At 42.1% G+C, this 18261-nt stretch overlaps 1 protein-coding gene across 3 annotated transcripts; it reads left to right on the top strand.

Annotated features, from left to right (window-relative positions):
• The first annotated feature begins 567 nt into the window (after nucleotides 1-567).
• Nucleotides 568-16347, top strand: prdm15 (PR domain containing 15). Of its 3 annotated transcripts, none has more exons than XM_030436904.1 (24): nucleotides 568-685; nucleotides 1221-1260; nucleotides 1352-1445; nucleotides 2574-2727; nucleotides 2835-2987; nucleotides 3081-3189; nucleotides 4275-4331; nucleotides 4595-4795; nucleotides 5781-5984; nucleotides 6102-6196; nucleotides 6287-6374; nucleotides 6472-6639; nucleotides 6747-6841; nucleotides 6951-7082; nucleotides 8748-8888; nucleotides 9114-9277; nucleotides 9675-9754; nucleotides 10667-10786; nucleotides 10905-11036; nucleotides 11195-11278; nucleotides 12750-12925; nucleotides 13051-13131; nucleotides 13698-13919; nucleotides 15233-16347. In XM_030436904.1, the coding sequence occupies exons 1-24, from the start codon at nucleotides 587-589 to the stop codon at nucleotides 15764-15766; spliced, it is 3423 nt and encodes a 1140-aa protein (XP_030292764.1). In that variant the 5' UTR covers nucleotides 568-586; the 3' UTR covers nucleotides 15767-16347. The 3 variants fall into 3 exon arrangements, with proteins under 3 accessions (XP_030292764.1, XP_030292763.1, XP_030292765.1); XM_030436903.1 differs by having other exon boundaries at nucleotides 4227-4331; XM_030436905.1 differs by lacking the exon at nucleotides 15233-16347 and adding an exon at nucleotides 13993-14331 and having other exon boundaries at nucleotides 4227-4331.
• The last annotated feature ends 1914 nt before the right edge of the window (nucleotides 16348-18261 follow it).

Genomic DNA, 18261 nt, shown 5'->3' with positions numbered 1-18261 from the left:
TTTACTTAGATGAAAAACAGGTGGAAATATTTTCACTGCACTGAAAAACATGCCTAAGGGAGCCAATTAAAAACAGCTTTATAAGGGTGAAGTTTTTTGCAGGTTAAACTGCAACAAACTTGAAAAAGTAGCAGGATTCAGCTCGAGGCTGCTTACAGGTTAACACTTGTGAGTAACCAACAAAATATATGATGCCTTTTAAAGGACAATTTTTGGCATAATGAATACTTATTGTACTTAAATAAGATTTTTAATGCAGAATATTAACTTCGAGAGTAGAGTATACTTAAAAAAACAACAATTCGTTTTACTTTAAAGTCACTTGGTCCTGCCCTTTGTGGTGTATTATAGTAAAGTCAGTGCAAAGTAAAACAGTGGTGTCAATGAAGAGTCTAAGCACAGAGCTGCATGCTGGGAAACCTGAGGCTGGTTTATACCATTACTGACATGAATAACATAACAGGACAAAAGTTTATCCTGAATTATTTTCGAAGACTTTCTTGTCCTTTGATTTAAGTTTGTCCTCTGAATTAAGTTTGAACAAACTAGCATTTGTGTTATTTCTGACGAGCCTACAGCCCCCACAATGCACTCGGCGCGTATCGTTTCCGGTCTTGCGCCGTTTCTGGAGCGGATTGGAACCCGGAGTCAGGATTCGATAAATGAAGGGTCTTCTGCAAACAAGGTAACGTGTTTTCCCATAAACGTACGTACATTTTCTACAAAATGGCGACGCAGTTCAGTAGTCGAGGTGCAGCCGGTTCGTCCGCCTCGCTCCGGCTTCTCGGGAGCCGCCTCCGCTGCCGGCTGCTTGCCGTTGAAGAGCACCGACTCCGGTTTGGTGGTTTGCGTCTCCGGTCCATCCGCCATGCCGACTGTTCTTTGTTACATTCTACTGAAGAGGAGCCGCTCAGATCGGAGTTAAAACCCGGCTACAGTTTGGGAACCGCTCAAATCCTGGATCCCCGTGTCCTGCCCTGATAGCACACGTTAATATGCGCTTTCAGCTGTGTCGCTTCCACCAGAAACTAGCCAATGTTGTCATTGTACATAATACTGCATATCCAGGAGGGGTGATGTGTTCAACACAGCCGAAGTGTCCCGGGTTTATGCGTGTGCAGGCGCTGAAGTTCAGTCACATTCAAACACACTCTTTAAAGTAGCTCCTCCATGTACATGTACATGTTTCTTGACATTAAACTACCTGCTTGTATTTGTAGGTTTGCATAATGGCTGAGCAGACGCCAGATGAGTTCGTCTGTGAGTATAAATCCAGCTCCTATACTGCACTGACAGAGAGTGAGAAAGGGCTGTGATGACAGGTGTGTGTGTGTGTGTGTGTGTGTTACAGGGTGTGATGACTGTGGCCAGTACCATGACTCCGAGTGTCCTGAGCTGGGGCCCCTGGTGACCGTCCAGGACTCCTTCGTCCTGAGCCGGGCCCGGTGAGTGACGCCTCAGAGTGTCTCAGCTTCAGTGTACAGCTGCAATGTTTAGTCAGTTATTGCCGACTGTTCTGATAATCGATTATTCGTCTCAGTCATTACTCAACTGTCACACATTTGCTGGTTCAAGCTTCTTTAACGTGAGGATTTGCTGCTTTTCTTCGTCTTTTGTGACAGTAAATGGAGAGTCTTTGGTTTTTGGACTGATGGTTGGACAAAAGAAGCTCTTTTTTTTTTTTTTTTTTTTTACAAATCAAGTACACCAATAACCAATATTTGGACCTGATGTATACATTTGCAGTAAGAATAAAAAATCTTATTGTCAAAATTAGAAATAACCACTGATGGAATGTAACTACTTGTAATTTACTCAAGTGCTGTACTTAATTACATTTTGAGACACTTTACTTCAGTGTTTCCATTTTCTGCTACTTTTTACTTTCGCTCCGCTTCGTTTATTTGATAACTTTTGTTACCAATTACTTTGCAGACTCAGATCATGTTGCATTCAGGTCCACTACCCTGGTCGGGAACACGGTGTGTTCATGTGCCTCAAGTTGGAATGTGGGAACAACACCAAAAATAACTTGTTCTGCATTTTATTGTTCAGAACACTTAAACAAAACGTTGACAGCTTTTTCCAGCATACCATATTTTAGATTACATGTGAGCTATATAATTATATATATGTATGTATATATATATATATATATATATATATATATGTATATATGACTTGGTTAAAGTTCCTTAGCATCAACTCAGTGTTTACTTTCATCCACCATGTTTCAGTGTCACATGACGTCAACTCGGTACCATACCATCATTTTCTCAGACTTAAGTGTATTTTCCCAGTCAGAAAAAAACATGAATCCGATTATTCCAACACCACAGGAATACGCAGGTCTTCAGTGTTGATTTAGGCAGTTACTTATGTCGTGTAACCAATAATATAATAATAATCGACCCAACGATGATTGGTCTATGATGAATTTGAAGACGCCGTTCGGGGCTCTCAGCAAATGTGAAGAGCATTTTTCACAATTTTTTGACGTTTTATACAGTAATTGATTACTTTTTATTGCAATTCTATAACAGTTATGCTAAGATGTACATGTCTTGCCTTAGGTCATCTTTACCAAGCAGTCTAGAGATCAGACAGCTGGCTGATGGGGAGGAGGGGGTGTTCGTCCTACACCGGCTGGTCAAGAGGACCCGGTTTGGGCCCTATGAAGCTAAGAGGGTCTCCCACATGGAGAAGGAAGGAGTGTTCCCTTTGAAGGTGCGCCTTAAAGAATTCTGACCAGTAGTACATTAATATACGTAATAGTTTTGCTCCTTTTTGTCTTGGCTTCCTTTTTGGTTAATCGTTAATCCTTCAATGAGCAGATCTTCCAGAGGGATGGCGTGGTCGTGTGTTTTGACTCTAGCAGTGAGGAAGACTGCAACTGGATGATGCTGGTACGACCCGCTACCGACTACCAACACCAGAATCTGACAGCCTATCAGCAGGAGGATGACCTGTACTTCAACACCTCCCAGGTACATGCATCCATCCTAAACGTGAGCCTCTGCCGGTCCTGCAGCTCATCTCTAACAGGAGATTTAATGTACTCTTTCCTTTTTGTTTTTCAGGACGTGCTGCCGGGAACAGAGCTGAGGGTCTGGTACGGAGCTTTCTATGCCAAGAAGATGGAGAAGCCCATGCTTAAATCTCCACTTCAGCCACCTCCACCTCCATCAGGTAGAAGACATTACACAGTCCCTCCAGAAAAATGCGATTATGCGATCGCATAATTCAATGCATAATCAGCCAAAGTCCGCATATTTATGCGGGGGCTGCATTTTTTCAAATACGCTGCACTTTCGCTGCATAAATTGCTGATTTCAGCGCAAAATATGCGGGGCTTGCATGATTTCATAATCCCTGCATTTTCGTTGCAAAAAAGTCACATATATCTTAGCAGAAAGTTGAAAAATGTTGCGTTTACTTCACCCAAGAGCAGCCATTTTCCCCTGTTGCCATGGGAACGTTGTGAAGTGACGTAATTACGCGACGTGAACATCGTCAAAAGCTGCAAACCCCACGATGAAGCCATGATGAAACCCGCAAATCAGTCTCATTTGCCAACAAAAAATCATACTAGTTTCAAAAACCTTACAGTTGTAAGTATGTTAGTAGTATGTAAATGTACGGTACAGTAAGAGATTGCACTTTGTGCATTGGAAGCACTTATTTTAACATTTGTATAGCTACCTCTGTAAAACAGGAAGCACACATTTTATTTTTTTTATATTTTATTTATTCATTTTTACAGAAGTTGTAGCATATTCCTTTTGTAAAGGTACAGAACTTGTTTGACTCATCAATGATTTGTAAGTTTGAGCCATGTGTTTATTAAGGTCTGAAATAAAACAAGATGAGAACTTAAATATTCCCAGCACTTTCTGTGATGTAGTATGCTGCTTATCATAGGAAGTAATAAGAAACAACTCTTTACATTAAGGTAGTAGCCTAGTGAGAACAGGGTGTTGGGGGAATCACTTTTTTTTTCACTTTTTCATCAAAGCGCAGTTTTTGCAAGTTCCCGCAATTTCATCGCATAAAATTGCATAAATATCCCGCATATTCCATCGCATTTTTTAAGAAAACGTGCCGCATAATCAAGGATTTTTGCCCGCAACAATCACAAAAAAACTCTGCATTTTTCTGGAAGGACTGATTACAGCACTAATGTTGTAACAGGGTGCCATGGCAACTGTGTGTGTTGTATCTTGTAGATGTTGGTCTCATGTGCTCAGATGTGACGTCTTCCTCTGCTCAAACAGAGACCTCAGAGAAAAGTGGAGTCCACATGCCTCCAGTGGCTGAAGAAAACAGTGCAGGTGAGATCATTGAAAACATTCATCACCTCCAGTCAGTGGTACATGTTAGAAATGTTCTCTTCTTATAACAAGTGCGAGGCTAAGTTTAGGGTCGTGTCTGGGTTTAAGCATTAAATTGCATTAGATGATAGTCTCCTGCTGTTTCTTCTCCTCAGTGAGGAGTGGAAGTCATGTTGTTTAGCCTTCAAATCATCTCTCAGCTGAGGAAATGCCGTGTCATGGTTACACACCCTGAATCCCCGACCTCCCTCTGTTGATCACAGGCAACATGCTGAGTCATCTCGACGAAGGGAAGACGGTAGCGGAGCTTCCAGTCGACCCGCTCCTGCCCCAGGAGGTCGGTCCCGATGAGGACGAGGGCGACCCCCCCGCAGCTCAGCCGGTCCCAAAGAGAGCGCAGGGCCGAGGGAGGAGAGCCAAGGGACGCCGGCCCGGAGCTGCAGCTGCCACAAGCAGAAACAAAGGTGAGTAAAGAAGAAACAGTCAGGCTTTTGAGCAGAGAAATGCGGACAGAAAGACAAAAGAACAGTGTGAAAGACGTTCTTTGAGATATACTTTGCATTTTTTGGACCCAACTTGTGACGAATTGACCGTTTTGTGTCAGTTCATGAAATAAAGAGAGTTGTCATCTCTTTACATTTCACAATCCAGGAAACAGACCCAGCTCTCGCTTTTTCCTCCACTTGAAAATGAAGTTGCTCTTTTTTTAATCACTACTCTACACTTCATCATTACTGTCACTCTGTCTTCCTGTGTTACAACAGGTTCATGCACATTCTGCAGAGGATGGCAGATGTCATTCTAGGAACAATTATTATTTCTAACTAATATATTTTAATGAAAAATTCTTCCTGTAGTGCAGAATTGCAACGGCTTATCTCGCTAGCGGCCTTTGCCTTGAGGCATGACGGTCCAGACTGTTGGACTGCTATGAAATTTGGTTCAGACTTTGAGGACTAATTGGGATTACTTTGGGGATTCCTTCGCCTCCATCCGTGGCCATCATCAGGTCGAACTGACAGCTCTGTCCAGTACTTTGGTTTCTGACCAGATAACTATAGACTACTGACACTGGCACCAGCCTCAGCTCTGCTTTGTGTTTCGTGCGAGTTGGCATATTAACACACTAAACTATGATGTGAACGTGTAAACATACCCGCTAAACATCTGTATGTTAGCATCATCATGAGCATGTTAACTGTTAGCATTTAGCTCAGCGCACTTCTGCGCCTAAGCTACCAATGCTGTAACCCTGAAATGCAGCATCTTCAGTAACTACATTTCATGTGTATGTTTAAAGGAAAGATGTGCTGTTATAAGATTTGTTTATATCTCAAATATCATTGTCAGTATTGGGCGCAGAAGCCTAGTATCAGTTGGACCCCGTTACCACTTGTTGCAACTTCTAATATGGATTTGTCTTTGACATTGGATTGCTGATGTGTGCAGATCTGAAGCCCTCGACAGAGAGCGCAGAGTCGGTGGCCTCAGAGGCAGCAGCAGCAGCGAGCAGCAGCCTGCTGAGCACTCCTGAAAGCTCGGCGGTCCTGAAGAGACACAAAACCAGAGAGCACAAGAGGGTGTACCGCTGCTCCCTCTGCAACAAGGTCTTCCAGAACAGCAGCAACCTGAACAGACACATCCGCTCACATGGTGCGTAAAGATCAAGCACACGCTTGTGTCTGAGGAATCACACAATTCAAATGCATACAAAACTTGGCATGAGTTTATGTTTAGTATTAATGAATCCCCTCTTGTACTTTTTCTCAGGTGATAAGCTGTTCAAATGTGATGAATGTGACAAGTTGTTCAGCCGCAAGGAGAGTCTAAAGCAGCACATCTCTTACAAGCACAGCAAGAACTTGGTTAGTAACACTCCAAACTGTCACCTCCAGAGTTTTTACTTGCTCTTGCTAGTCTGTGTTCACATGTCTGCCTCATGTGCTCCGTGACAGCCTGACCAGGAGTACAAATATAAATGCAACACTTGCGAGAAATCCTTTCGCCTGGAAAATGCCTTAAAGTTTCACAACTGCCGGACAGGTAGGACCGTTTATTTCATTCCCGCTTTTCCCTTTTTCTGTTTTGATCACATTCGTTCCAGGTCTTTTTCGCTCATTCCATCTTCTTCTCTCTCCAGACGACAAGACGTTCCAGTGCGACATCTGCTCGCGCTTCTTCTCCACCAACAGCAACCTCTCCAAGCACAAGAAGAAGCACGGCGAGAAGCTCTACTCCTGTGAAATCTGCAACAAGATGTTCTACCGCAAAGACGTGATGCAGGAACACCACAGGAGGCACGGCGTGGGTGAGTCGCACATTTCTCAAACGATTGTTTTCAGCAAGGGAAGTTGCAGGAGAAAAAAAGTCTCTGTGTGGAAAATGTACCTCTGTTTCATCTCTATATTTCTACAGGACCAAAGCACATGAAGAGAGAGGAGCTGGAGGCCAACGGAGAAGAAGGGACCAAGTACAGGAAGGAGCCGTCACCCTGTCCCATCTGTGGCAAGGTGAGCTCTCTGCACTGCAGCAGAGGGTAATGGCACTCAGGGCAGCGGGTCAAATATGTGCGCGTATATAAATCCTTCATCAGTGACACGTGTGTGTTTGTGTGCACAGGTGTTCTCTTGCAGGAGTAACATGAACAAGCATCTGTTGACTCACGGTGATAAGAAGTACACCTGCGAGATCTGCGCCCGAAAGTTTTTCCGCGTGGACGTCCTTCGAGATCACATTCACGTCCACTTCAAGGTGAGACGGAGCAGAGGGGAGAACTAACCAGACGTTTCTCTGTTACGGCTTGATTTCTGTTTTCTTTTCTTGCCAGTGTAGATGTGTCATCGTGAAGCGATGAGGCACAGGCAGGGGGATCACAGAAATATTGACTTATATCTGAAGGGATCTGAAATCCATGCTGCTTGTGCCAAAAGTACAAAGTATTACTGCTTTTTTTTTGGTTAAGATTCTCAGCACCTACTGTGTTTGTACTTGTGCATGCAGTAAAAGTAGATTAATTAGGAAAAGTTTTCAGGAATGTGGCATTTCTAAAAAATAAATTGAGAGGCGAGACCGCGCAGCAGTGTTTTTCATCGTGTTTGGAACAGGCAGACAGCACAGCCTAAATGTTTACCACAGTGTGAGAGAGTACGTGCCAGAAGGAGCTCAATGTCATCAAGAGCAAGATGAGGAGCATGGCGTGTGACTGATTACACAACGCAGTCACGTCACAGTCTGCAAAACGGCTCTGTGCAGACATCTGCATATACACATAACAAATAACCAGGTTTACAGCAAATACAGACTATTTTCTGCATATGGTAATACTTATATGACTGCAGTCATCATGGTGACAGCAAATAAGACTGCACAGACACGAAAAAATTAAATTGTTTTTGCTCATGTCCAGTCTTCATGTTTAAAAGACACAAACTATGTGGGGAATATAATATACCATTAGCTACAGTACCTAGCTACGATCATCTGGCACTTTACTTGGCAACGTAATAGCATACAAATTCTAGAATGTACCATACATGTTAACCATTTTGTTTACATTACAAACATCTAGCTATTTGTACTTATTAGACAAATATATGGTGTGAAAAATCTCTGGAGAGGTCTGGAAAGTCTGCTTCCATCTCTGGGCATTCTCTGTTACCCAACAAACAACAGAGCTGCATCAAAACATTCAGAAAAAGGTGTCAAACTGTCGAGGCAGCACAGTCTAACTCTCTGCTATCCAGTCATACACTCACCTCACCTCACCTCACCTCATATTTATGCACTGAAGTATATTCTGAAGAATGCTCCCACAAGCCTCTCATGAACAACCATGTCACACACCTGGGCCTGTGCATGCCCTGAATTAAAGACCCTCCTCTGGCGTAGTGGTTGTGTAGGAGCAGGCTCAACCATAAGGGGGGTAAATGGGAAAGCATTCTGGGGTCCAGCCAGCAGGGGGGCATATATGAGCAATGATATCCAATGTTATTTCTAACCAAAATACTCACCATGGTTACAAAAAAAACCCAAATAAACATTTAATTTGTCGTAACTGTAGTCAAATGTAGCCTGTTTCATTATGAAAGCTCCCAACTCTGGAATGAGTCATCAAACTTTTCACCGCAGGCGGCCGGCCACATGACCTGTATTGAGAATGTATTGATCTAAACTTGGAGGGGATTTCCTTGCTATGCCAATACCTGCACATACATTGTGATGCCTGATAAGAATAGGAGAAGGGAAAGAGAGAGCTGGCAAGGGCTCTAGACCCAAATAATAATGTACCGATGTCACTGCGATTATTAAAAAGCACCATGGGTCATCCACATCTCATAAATTGGGTTTTGGCTTGCCCTCTGGATCTTTGTTGTCATTGAGCCGAATTATTTCTAAGAGTTTTTTTTTTTGTCGCAGGACATAGCCTTAATGAACGAGCAGGAGAGAGAAGGCTTCATCAAGAAGATCGGCATTTCAGCAGACGACAGCGACGACTCGGACGATGACGAAGATGAAGACGATCCCGAGCACCACAAGTACAACTGCAAGAAATGTCAAGTAAGCATCATCCTCCATCCAGACTCCAACACACACTTTGTCTTTTATAAACATGCATATTAACTTGTATTAACCTTAGAGTATGAAATGTTTTGTCTTTCCTCAGTTATCTTGAGCACAGTGTTCATGAACACGCTCAAGGCTGCTCAATCCAAACTGTGGCGACAGATTTTTTCACTCACAACCTCATTCGCATTCATGAATCCTCTCCTCGCGTGTCTCTAGCTGTCGTTCGCGAAGGGCAGAGAGTACCTGAAGCACATCATGGAGCAGCACAAGGAGAGGGGCTATGGCTGCGGGATCTGTAACCGACGCTTCGCGCTGAAGGCCACGTACAACGCTCACCTGGTCATCCACAGAGAGCAGCTGCCTGACCCCGCAGTGCAGAAGTAAGAGCCGAGGAAGCAGAACCAAACGCATATTATCAGTCATGGTTTTCTGTTTGTTTAGCGTTGTCCCCTCAAGGCTGATATAATGAATAAGGACAGTGACTGAAACCAGCTGAGGTTTGTTGAATACTGATTGGACGGAATATTACAGAAAATATTGTGAATATGAATATATGCAGATCACAATGAAGAGATGGAGGTAAAGAGAAGCGGTGTTAGCGTGTGAACTTATTGCAGCTTATTATCAGGTATGTGTTGCTAATCATCAGCGCATGAAGTGACGTCACTATCCATAAGTTACAGAGCCCAGGTTACTGCAGTACTGTAGCTAAAAGTAAAAGTTTTGTAAAGTAACAAAGTAACTAATCATTTTCAAATCTGCCCGTGTGTCACACAGGTACATCCATCCATGTGAAATATGTGGACGAATCTTCAATAGCATTGGTAACCTCGAGAGGCACAAGATCATCCACACTGGTGAGCAACAGCCTGGGATCTCCATTTAAAATGTTTGTCACACCTCAAGTCCGCCGTGAGGATATTCAGAATAATGCACACATGCACAGTGAATGTGTATATTTTGAGAAGCATTATGTATCTGTATCCGCATCGACCAGTGGACTGTCACGATGAGAGAAGGCTTACAAATATTATTATCATATTATGTGCACATATATCAGCATAGCATTTAGCATTCAGCCCTAATAAGTAAGAAAATATTGGTATATCACATATCGTCAGCCATTCCTACAGGAAACACAATATTGGTGAGAGACATAACATCCAGGGAAGTCCTTAATGCTCAGTGTTCCCTCACTAAGTTGATTTGCTCTTGCATAGATATGCACAGGAAAAGGCTGTTTTATACAATTTAAGACGGGAAAGTGTCAGTGCCAGAAATTGTCAAAATATCTATTTACAGTTAAACCCGAAAAGTCTGATATTAATAAATTCATCACCCCTGTCGTTATTATTTTTCTTACTTCCCTTTGAGATAAACATCTTTACACTTACATCCATACCCAAACACTGCAGCTCTAGTAAAGTATAATGTTGATGTTAGGTTTGTGAGTTAGCTGCGAGCTGCACCTTGAGACCGGTTTTATAGCTAATAGTTTGTGTACACGGCAGCAAATGCGCAAGTCATGCTGAACTGGATAATTAGCTGTTCCTGTTTGAAGTGTGCTTTTGAAATCTCGTGTGTGTATCAAGATCACACACACCTCTTAAATGCATTACAAGGGCAAGATGCCAGAGTGAAGAATTTATTGGATTAAAATTAATTAGAAAAATTAGGATATTTTGAAATTGAAAGATTTTTTTTATTTTTACATAAACTTTGTGTGTGTGTGTGTGTGTGTGTGTGTGTGTGTGTGTGTGATCATCCAGGGGTGAAGAGTCACAGCTGTGATAAGTGTAACAAGTCCTTCGCCAGGAAGGACATGCTGAAGGAGCACCTCAGGGTCCACGATGACATCCGAGACTTCCTGTGTGCGGAGTGCGGGAAAGGTCAGTGTCCTCTCCAACACATCAGACACCTCGCCGCATACACGACACGTGAGCACGCGGCAGTTGACGTCCTGACTGTCAGGTAAATTAATTGTCGAGTAACTGTTTTCCTGTGCAGGCATGAAGACCAAGCACGCTCTGAGGCACCACATGAAGCTTCACAAGGGCATCAAAGAGTACGAGTGTAAGGAGTGCAACCGCAAGTTTGCCCAAAAGGTCAACATGCTGAAACACTACAAGAGACATACGGGTGAGTCAGAATTCACACAAGGTGGAAGCAAATTGGTGTGTTCAGTAAAAAAACAGAGATGTGATTGCTACATGTACATGCTGATCCAGAGTGACTTGCCAAACTTCACAGCTGTACGTCATCTTACTGGTTGTCCTGTGTGTGTCTATGGCCTGCAGGTATAAAGGACTTCATGTGTGAGCTGTGTGGAAAGACGTTCAGTGAGAGGACGACTCTAGAAACACACAAGCTCATCCACACAGGCAAGTGTCTCGTGTCAGGCCACATTAAAACCAGACTGAAACACTGCCTCGGTCTGTTAGAAAACAAGCCAGGCATAGGAGCCTGTAATTTGGCTTTTTTACTCGTGTCCTGAGCAATAAAAAAATGGAGTGGTTTCTGGTCAGACAAGAAACAACGCAGCCTAAATTATGCAGCCAGGACAGAAAAAAAAAACAGAAAGCTACTTTAAAAAGAAAGGACTTTTTTTTACTGTTAAAAATAAGTAGAATGGTGGAAGATGGATCGGTTGGGAACAGAGAGGAGAACATGACAGCCCAAACTGGCAAAAAGTATCAGACAAGTTAGCTAGCACACACTGGTGATATGTTAAAAGACACACAATTACATTGTTATTATCATGGACTTTATTGTGTATCTTTGACCTCATGTACAGTATCATAATTTTAGAAAAAATGTAAAACCTTTTATTCGCGTTAGTTTGTGGATACTATCAGGTGGTATTATTAAGTATTAGTAGTATTATGAGTATTAGCATTATGATGAAAAGTTGAGTCTGCTGCTTGATAAATTAAATAGATACAAAATTCAAATGTACCAACCTGAAAAACAAGACGTACTTGGTGCAGTCGACAGTTTAAGTGAAAACACTTCTGCCAGGTTAAGTGATAATAGTTGACATATACCTACAAGAGGCTCACTCATGAAATGTTATTTTTGAATGCTGTTAACTGTAATTATTGTTAAACTACCTGGAAAAATTACTGGAGGAGTTTTTTGTGTATCAGTAGCAATTTAGCCGGCTAACACATTTAGCTAGCAAACACTAGTGATAAGTTTACTAACATTCCATACTTTATTTCCAACGTAACATTATTATTATCATGCACTCTGTAGTTAATCTTTGTCCTCGTGTGGGTGTATCACAATTTTAGATAAATTATAAATGTATTATTAGTGTAAGCTAGTGGATATCAGGTGGTGTAGTTTTAAGATGAAAACGGCAGCTAGTTAGCTAGCTAAAAACATCGATGCTCCATGTGTCCAGCTTATGGGCTTTTCATGCAAGCTAGCTCCTGTCAATTGCTGTCAGTTATCATTCACATTTCACAGTTGCACTTTATAGCTAGGCTAAGTGTTTCCCAAACCTTATGTTGGGCTAAGCTGATCACAACCTGGCTGTAGCTTCAAATTCGATGCACAGCTGTGAGATTGGCATGAATCTTCTCATCTAACTGAGCAAAATCTGTTATTTTCAAAAATGTCTTTTAATTCCTTGAAGAGTACGAAGCTTTATATTGTTCACACTCCATTTTAATTATTTTAGTAACTATATAATCTAATGATGTATTCAGCCATGTTTTGACTCAAGCAATAACCAACAATCTTTTGGCAGTTTTGGCGCTCAATAGTAAAGAGTTTATTTAAGCTGAAAGAAAATTGTTTCTATCAGTGCCTAGAGCGTGAAAGACAGTTCCCTCTTTCTCACTGCAGTGGGTAAGACATGGACCTGTGAGACGTGTGATAAGAAGTACCTGACAGAGTACATGCTGCAGAAGCACGTCCACCTGACTCACGAGAAGGTGGAGGCCCAGTCGTGTCACCTCTGTGGGACCAAGGTGTCCACCCGCGCTTCCATGAACCGACATCTGCGACGCAAGCACCCAGAGGTGAGTTTGGACAGTCATGCTAGGAAACGATGCGTGTTCTATGTTTTACCGCTCAGGCCAGTTACTATTATTTCTTCATAAAAGTCGACTTGATAAAATATAATTCTTGTCCTTTACGCCTCTAGGTGGTGTCTGTAAGAATCGATGAGTTTGATGATCTTCAGGAAACTTCGACAATCAATGATTCGTCTATCAGCATTGTGCAGGTTTGATTACAGTTCCTTTTTAAAGTGCATTGTTGTAGTATATGACAATGAAAGACACTGGAGTAGCTCTGATCAGGCACCTATCTGTGCAAAGACAGTGGCTTCCAGGTTTACAAGGCAGTGCAACAAGAGACCCGATCATATTGACATTCATGAAGCTAGATTGTGTTAGATGTGTCGCATTTCTGTTTTCCTGATCTACACATTGAATTAATCGTCAGATCCTTAAATGATGTCGATGCCTGGCACTTCTGTATATCTTGTTCCTTATACTTATTATGGTGCCCTTTAGTTTGTTTGATTGCAAACTTTATATAGAACTGTCAAGAGTGCAAGTATGAGTTCACAGTATGAGCTGAGGCATACACTTACTGCATAGTGTTAGTGTTGTTAGCCTGTATCTCTCCTAGCATTACTCTGAATACTTTGCAGACAGTATTACCATGCATCCTGTGTGACATGTTTGAGTTTTGAGAGACGGATCAAATAAAATAATAACAACATCTAGATTTGATGACCTGTCACTGATTATATATTGTCATGAAATGTTTCACCTTCCTCTCCAGCCCACTCTGACCCTGGAAAAAGACGGCATGGCTCAGGACAGGCCCAGCCGGTCCTCCCGACACCCCAAGAAGAAGCAGAGAGTTCAGGCTGAGCCGGAGCTTTCCGAGTCCGACGAATATGTTGATTTCACCGAGCAGAGGCACGAAACCATGACCGAATACAACACTGTCATTGTTGGTGAGGAGACTGAGACGAGCTCTGCTGTGCAGAGCATCCAACAGGTAGATATGAAGACTTTGACCAGAGTTATTGTTTTAGTGTCATTATAACATGTCAAATCTCTTTTCTTCAAAGACGACAAGAAATGCGCATGTTGTTGCTGAAGTGCCAAATGCCCAAAGACAGCAGCTGACCACACCTTGCTGATGGCGAGCAGAATAAATAAAAAATCCACAGAAGCAGTGATGATATACGTTAGAGGCAAAAGAATGCTGGCTTCTGGCTCTTTATTAAAAGGAGCCTGATTTTCTTTTTGTTGTTTTGTTCGTTGTGATAAAGAGCTTCAAGAACTGCTCATGTGATGGTTAATTACATTACATAGGAGCTTTTATACTGTAATAAAATGTCCATCTTAAATGGTGATAATTAACTTGGATCTAAATGAGTATAAAGGTATTAAAACTGATAAACTGACATATGATGTCATAACATCACATTATCCCATTAAACAGTAAAAATTACTTTATGAGGAATGTTTCATGTTATAGGAAGGTTTAACCCACTGTGTAGCACCTTTGCAGCAGCTTAAAGGTAGACTATGCAGGATTTGTTGGTTGCTGTCGGTAAACACACCATCCAACATTGGCCCCTCCTCCCTGGCTGAACTAGATGAAGAGAGCATCGGCAGTCAAGCGAGCAAGAGAGCAAATGAATAGAGGGAGAACAAAGCAGAGAATTGGAGAAATAAAACATTATTTTCTGGGGTTTTTTTTTCATTTCAGTTACGTTCTAGAGCACAAATAAAGCCACACACTCACCTCTCTGCTCTGTGTTTGTGTGTGTGTGTGTGTATCTCAACCCGCCTCTGGTCAAACAGACACAGACCTAAAGTTCATGACACAGACAGGGCAGAGAGACACTTAGACCGTGATGTTACCTGGTTTTGCCATGTTTTCACACCCAACTCGCACTATTATTGGCTTGAGGCTACACAACACTGCCAAAAGGTTAACGCCCAGAAATGTCCTGAACACAGCTAAATAAGTTCTAAGAAAATTATATATCTATATATTATATTCAATATCGTTATGTTTGAAAGGAGGAAAATACAGATTCAGTATTATTGAATGATCATGAATGGGTTACATCCCATATTAAGTCATAACTGAAGACACATGCAATTTTTTTCATTAAACATACTTGAATCATATATTGATCCATTACATCATCTACCAGATATGACAATATTTGTAAGATCGTAAATGAATACGGTTTATGTCATAGTTATCCTTGTTATTTATTTATTAATTTTTTTAAAGCTCAGATACATTTGTCATACAGTGAACAAACCCAGAAACTTTTTTGCAATTTTCAGGTGGTGGTCCTAGCCGACCCCAACGCTCCCTCAGCCGCCTCACCAAACAGCTCGGTGGGGCTGACCAACATCACCGTCACGCCCATCACCAGCCACGCCCCCGCCCAGTTCACCAGCCTTCAGCCTGTAGCTGTGGGCCACCTGACCGCCACCGACCGGCCCCTCACCCTGGACAACTCCATCCTCACTGTCACCTTCGACGCCGTCAGCGGCTCTGCCATGCTCCACAACCGCCCAGCCGAACTCGTCCCAGAGACGGTGGGCCCTGGCGGTGGCGCAGCACCTCAGTCAGTCGCCCACTTCATCAACGTCACCACTCTGGTGAACCCCATGGGACACCAGCTGGAGGCCCCGACTCTGGCCTGGAGGCCTGTAACGGCAGCTGAAGGCAGCCAGGTCACCCCCGTGGTGGAGGGTGCCCAAGAGGGTCAAGAGGTCCAGAATCAAGGCCAGGAGCCAGGCCGGCCCCTCCAGAGCCAGCCACCCACCTCACAGCAGCAGAGTGGCTCCGCACAGCAGATGTTCAGCTACTAGAGAGGAGACTGGAGGTGCTGGTCACCTCACACTAGGACATTGTTATATAGTAGAGTAGATTTTATCACACTGTACACAGCTTTGATCACGCTCACCCAGATGCCTCTCCAGCCCCAAGGAAGTGATTGAAAATTGTAAAAAAAAAATATATATCTTTTTTTTATACTGATGCAACAAAGTGGCTGTTGATAATTAACATATTTAAAAAAAGAGAAAAATGGTACATTGAGCCAAATTCACTGACGCTCCACCAGAAGATTTACATTACAGACCAAAGCAACATGTTGAATATTCAAATGCCTTACCAGCCTTTTAAAAACATGCATGTTTTCAAGTTGAACCCGCTGCTCAGAAAAAAGAATATGAAAATGTACCAACCTGAAACAAAGATGGTGCGGTCGACAGTTAAAGTGAAAATACTTCTGCCAGGTTAAGTAGTAATAGTTGGCGCATTCCTAAAAGTGGCTCACACATGAAATGATATTTTTGAACGCTGTAAACTGTAATTATTGTTGAACTGTCTGGAAAAAATACTGGAAGAGTTTTTGTACTGTTATTTTTAAACAAAATGCCTCTTGAAATGTTTGTCCTTTTTTGTCTTCATATAAATTCTGTGTGTGTGTGGACAACAGGGCGAACATTACAGCAGCAAGGTTCTTAGCAAATGCCAACAGAACCTGTGTCTGTTTGTCCTGGTCTGTTTATAGAAATGTGACCATCTGTCCTGGATGTGCTCAATCACTGAGCCTGTTTGTCGGCCAGAGGCTGATGGCTTTCCTGCAAACAGCACAACGTGAGTGTAAGTCACAATCGGTCGAAGGGAATGCTCTGTGTTTGTGCATGCTGCTAGTGCTCATTGAGTCACATACATGTAACTCATATAGTGAAGCTCTGTGGACTGATTTAACAGTTAGACCCCCAGTCTATACAAGCAAAAAGCAGCCCATCTTTAGAAAAAAAGTAAAAATGTACTAGCAACAATGATCTGCAACAATGTGGAAGAAACAAACTGTAATACATGTCACAAGAAGGGTACATATACTTAAAAGAAATAAAACCTACTCTGTTATCAGAACAAGATCTGCAGATCAAATCAGCATCCCATCCAGATTTAGAAAGAACACCAAAACCTCACATATGAGAATTATATATATATATATATATATATCTATATATATATATATACATATATATGTGTATATATATATATATATATATATATATATACATATATATGTGTATATATATATATATATATACATATATGTATATATATATATATATTTCATATATATATGAAAGAAAAGGATCCTAAAAATATGTCCACAGTTAAAGCTGTCACACTGACTTTTTTTTCTTGCTTATATTATTTGACAGGTCAGCTCAGAGAGTTATAGGACACAGGGGAGAGAGAGTGTGGGAAGAAATGCAGCAGAGGGCCTCGGGCCTGATTCAAGCCCAGGCGGCTGCTGAGGCCTCCAGTACACGGGTCACCTGCCCTAGCAGTTGAGCTGTTAGAACACCTGTTTGTCCTTTTTTGACAAATTAACTACACTTAAGTGTAGGGGGGTGGAGAGAGAGTTTGTAATCATAACTTTACAAAAGCGTACAAAAAGAGCAATCACACAAAGAGTGGCAAAATAGAACTTACGGGAGAAGGAAAGTTGATTATGTACGAACCGGACCCCGACGCGAAGTCCTGTTGGGACTTATTTTCCCGATAATGACCGCCGTTCTATACATCATCCCTTACTCATCCCACAGTCATCAAATACTTAAAATGAGATGTGTCTCGCATTTGCATGATTAAGTATCCTCATTTAAATCTAGGCCGAGGTCTTTCTTTAATGAAATGAATGAATGAAAGCGACGAAAATCACTCAGACAGAAAACTATAAGATCCTCTGGTTTCGATAACATCCATCCCTTTATATTCTTATTGTATCATCTCTTCTCTAACCACAGTTTTTTCGTTAATGGGGGAATGAACTAAACTCAGAAGTTGTAAATGTTTTTAACATACTTATTAGGGGAATCATATTTTGTTTTTAAGTCGATAAATGACTCGGAACAAATCTGTAAACTCCCACAGGCACAGCACTGTCCATTCACATAAACTAACTGTCAACAGTTCAAAAGTCTTTTTTTATCAATCACAGAGGTTTGATATTGATTCTGATCTCATGCAACACTAATACCAGAAACATTAACATCTATTGTTGATGAAGGTTCTCAGCCGTCCAGGTCATGGTAATTCTAAGTGCTGTATCGTAGGCAACTGGACTTGTACCAGTTTCTTGACGACGTTTCACCTCTCATCCAAGGGGCTTCCTCAGTTCGAACTGACTGGAGGGGAGTTGCAGGCTTTTAAACTGTGCCGGTATGATCTTACAGAGTCGACACGTGTGAGCTCTGAGTTTCAGAGTCGCCAGAGTCAACTGGCCTTCCATGGGTTGTTTAAGCCAAGGCTCAGCAACCCACATGAAGGCAGTACA

This window comes from Sparus aurata, chromosome 13 (genome assembly GCF_900880675.1).
Source record: "Sparus aurata chromosome 13, fSpaAur1.1, whole genome shotgun sequence".
Classification (NCBI taxonomy): domain Eukaryota; kingdom Metazoa; phylum Chordata; class Actinopteri; order Spariformes; family Sparidae; genus Sparus; species Sparus aurata.
The sequence above is the reverse complement of the archived record's forward strand: the minus strand, read 5'-3'. Positions and strand labels throughout refer to the sequence as shown.

Bases quoted from the DNA above. Each gene is read 5' to 3' on its own strand.
- prdm15 (XM_030436903.1), top strand. From the start codon at position 587: ATGCACTCGGCGCGTATCGTTTCCGGTCTTGCGCCGTTTCTGGAGCGG. The intron at 6,375-6,471 runs GTAGGACCGTTT...TTCTCTCTCCAG, and splicing joins GTTTCACAACTGCCGGACAG to ACGACAAGACGTTCCAGTGC. The intron at 6,640-6,746 runs GTGAGTCGCACA...ATATTTCTACAG, and splicing joins CCACAGGAGGCACGGCGTGG to GACCAAAGCACATGAAGAGA.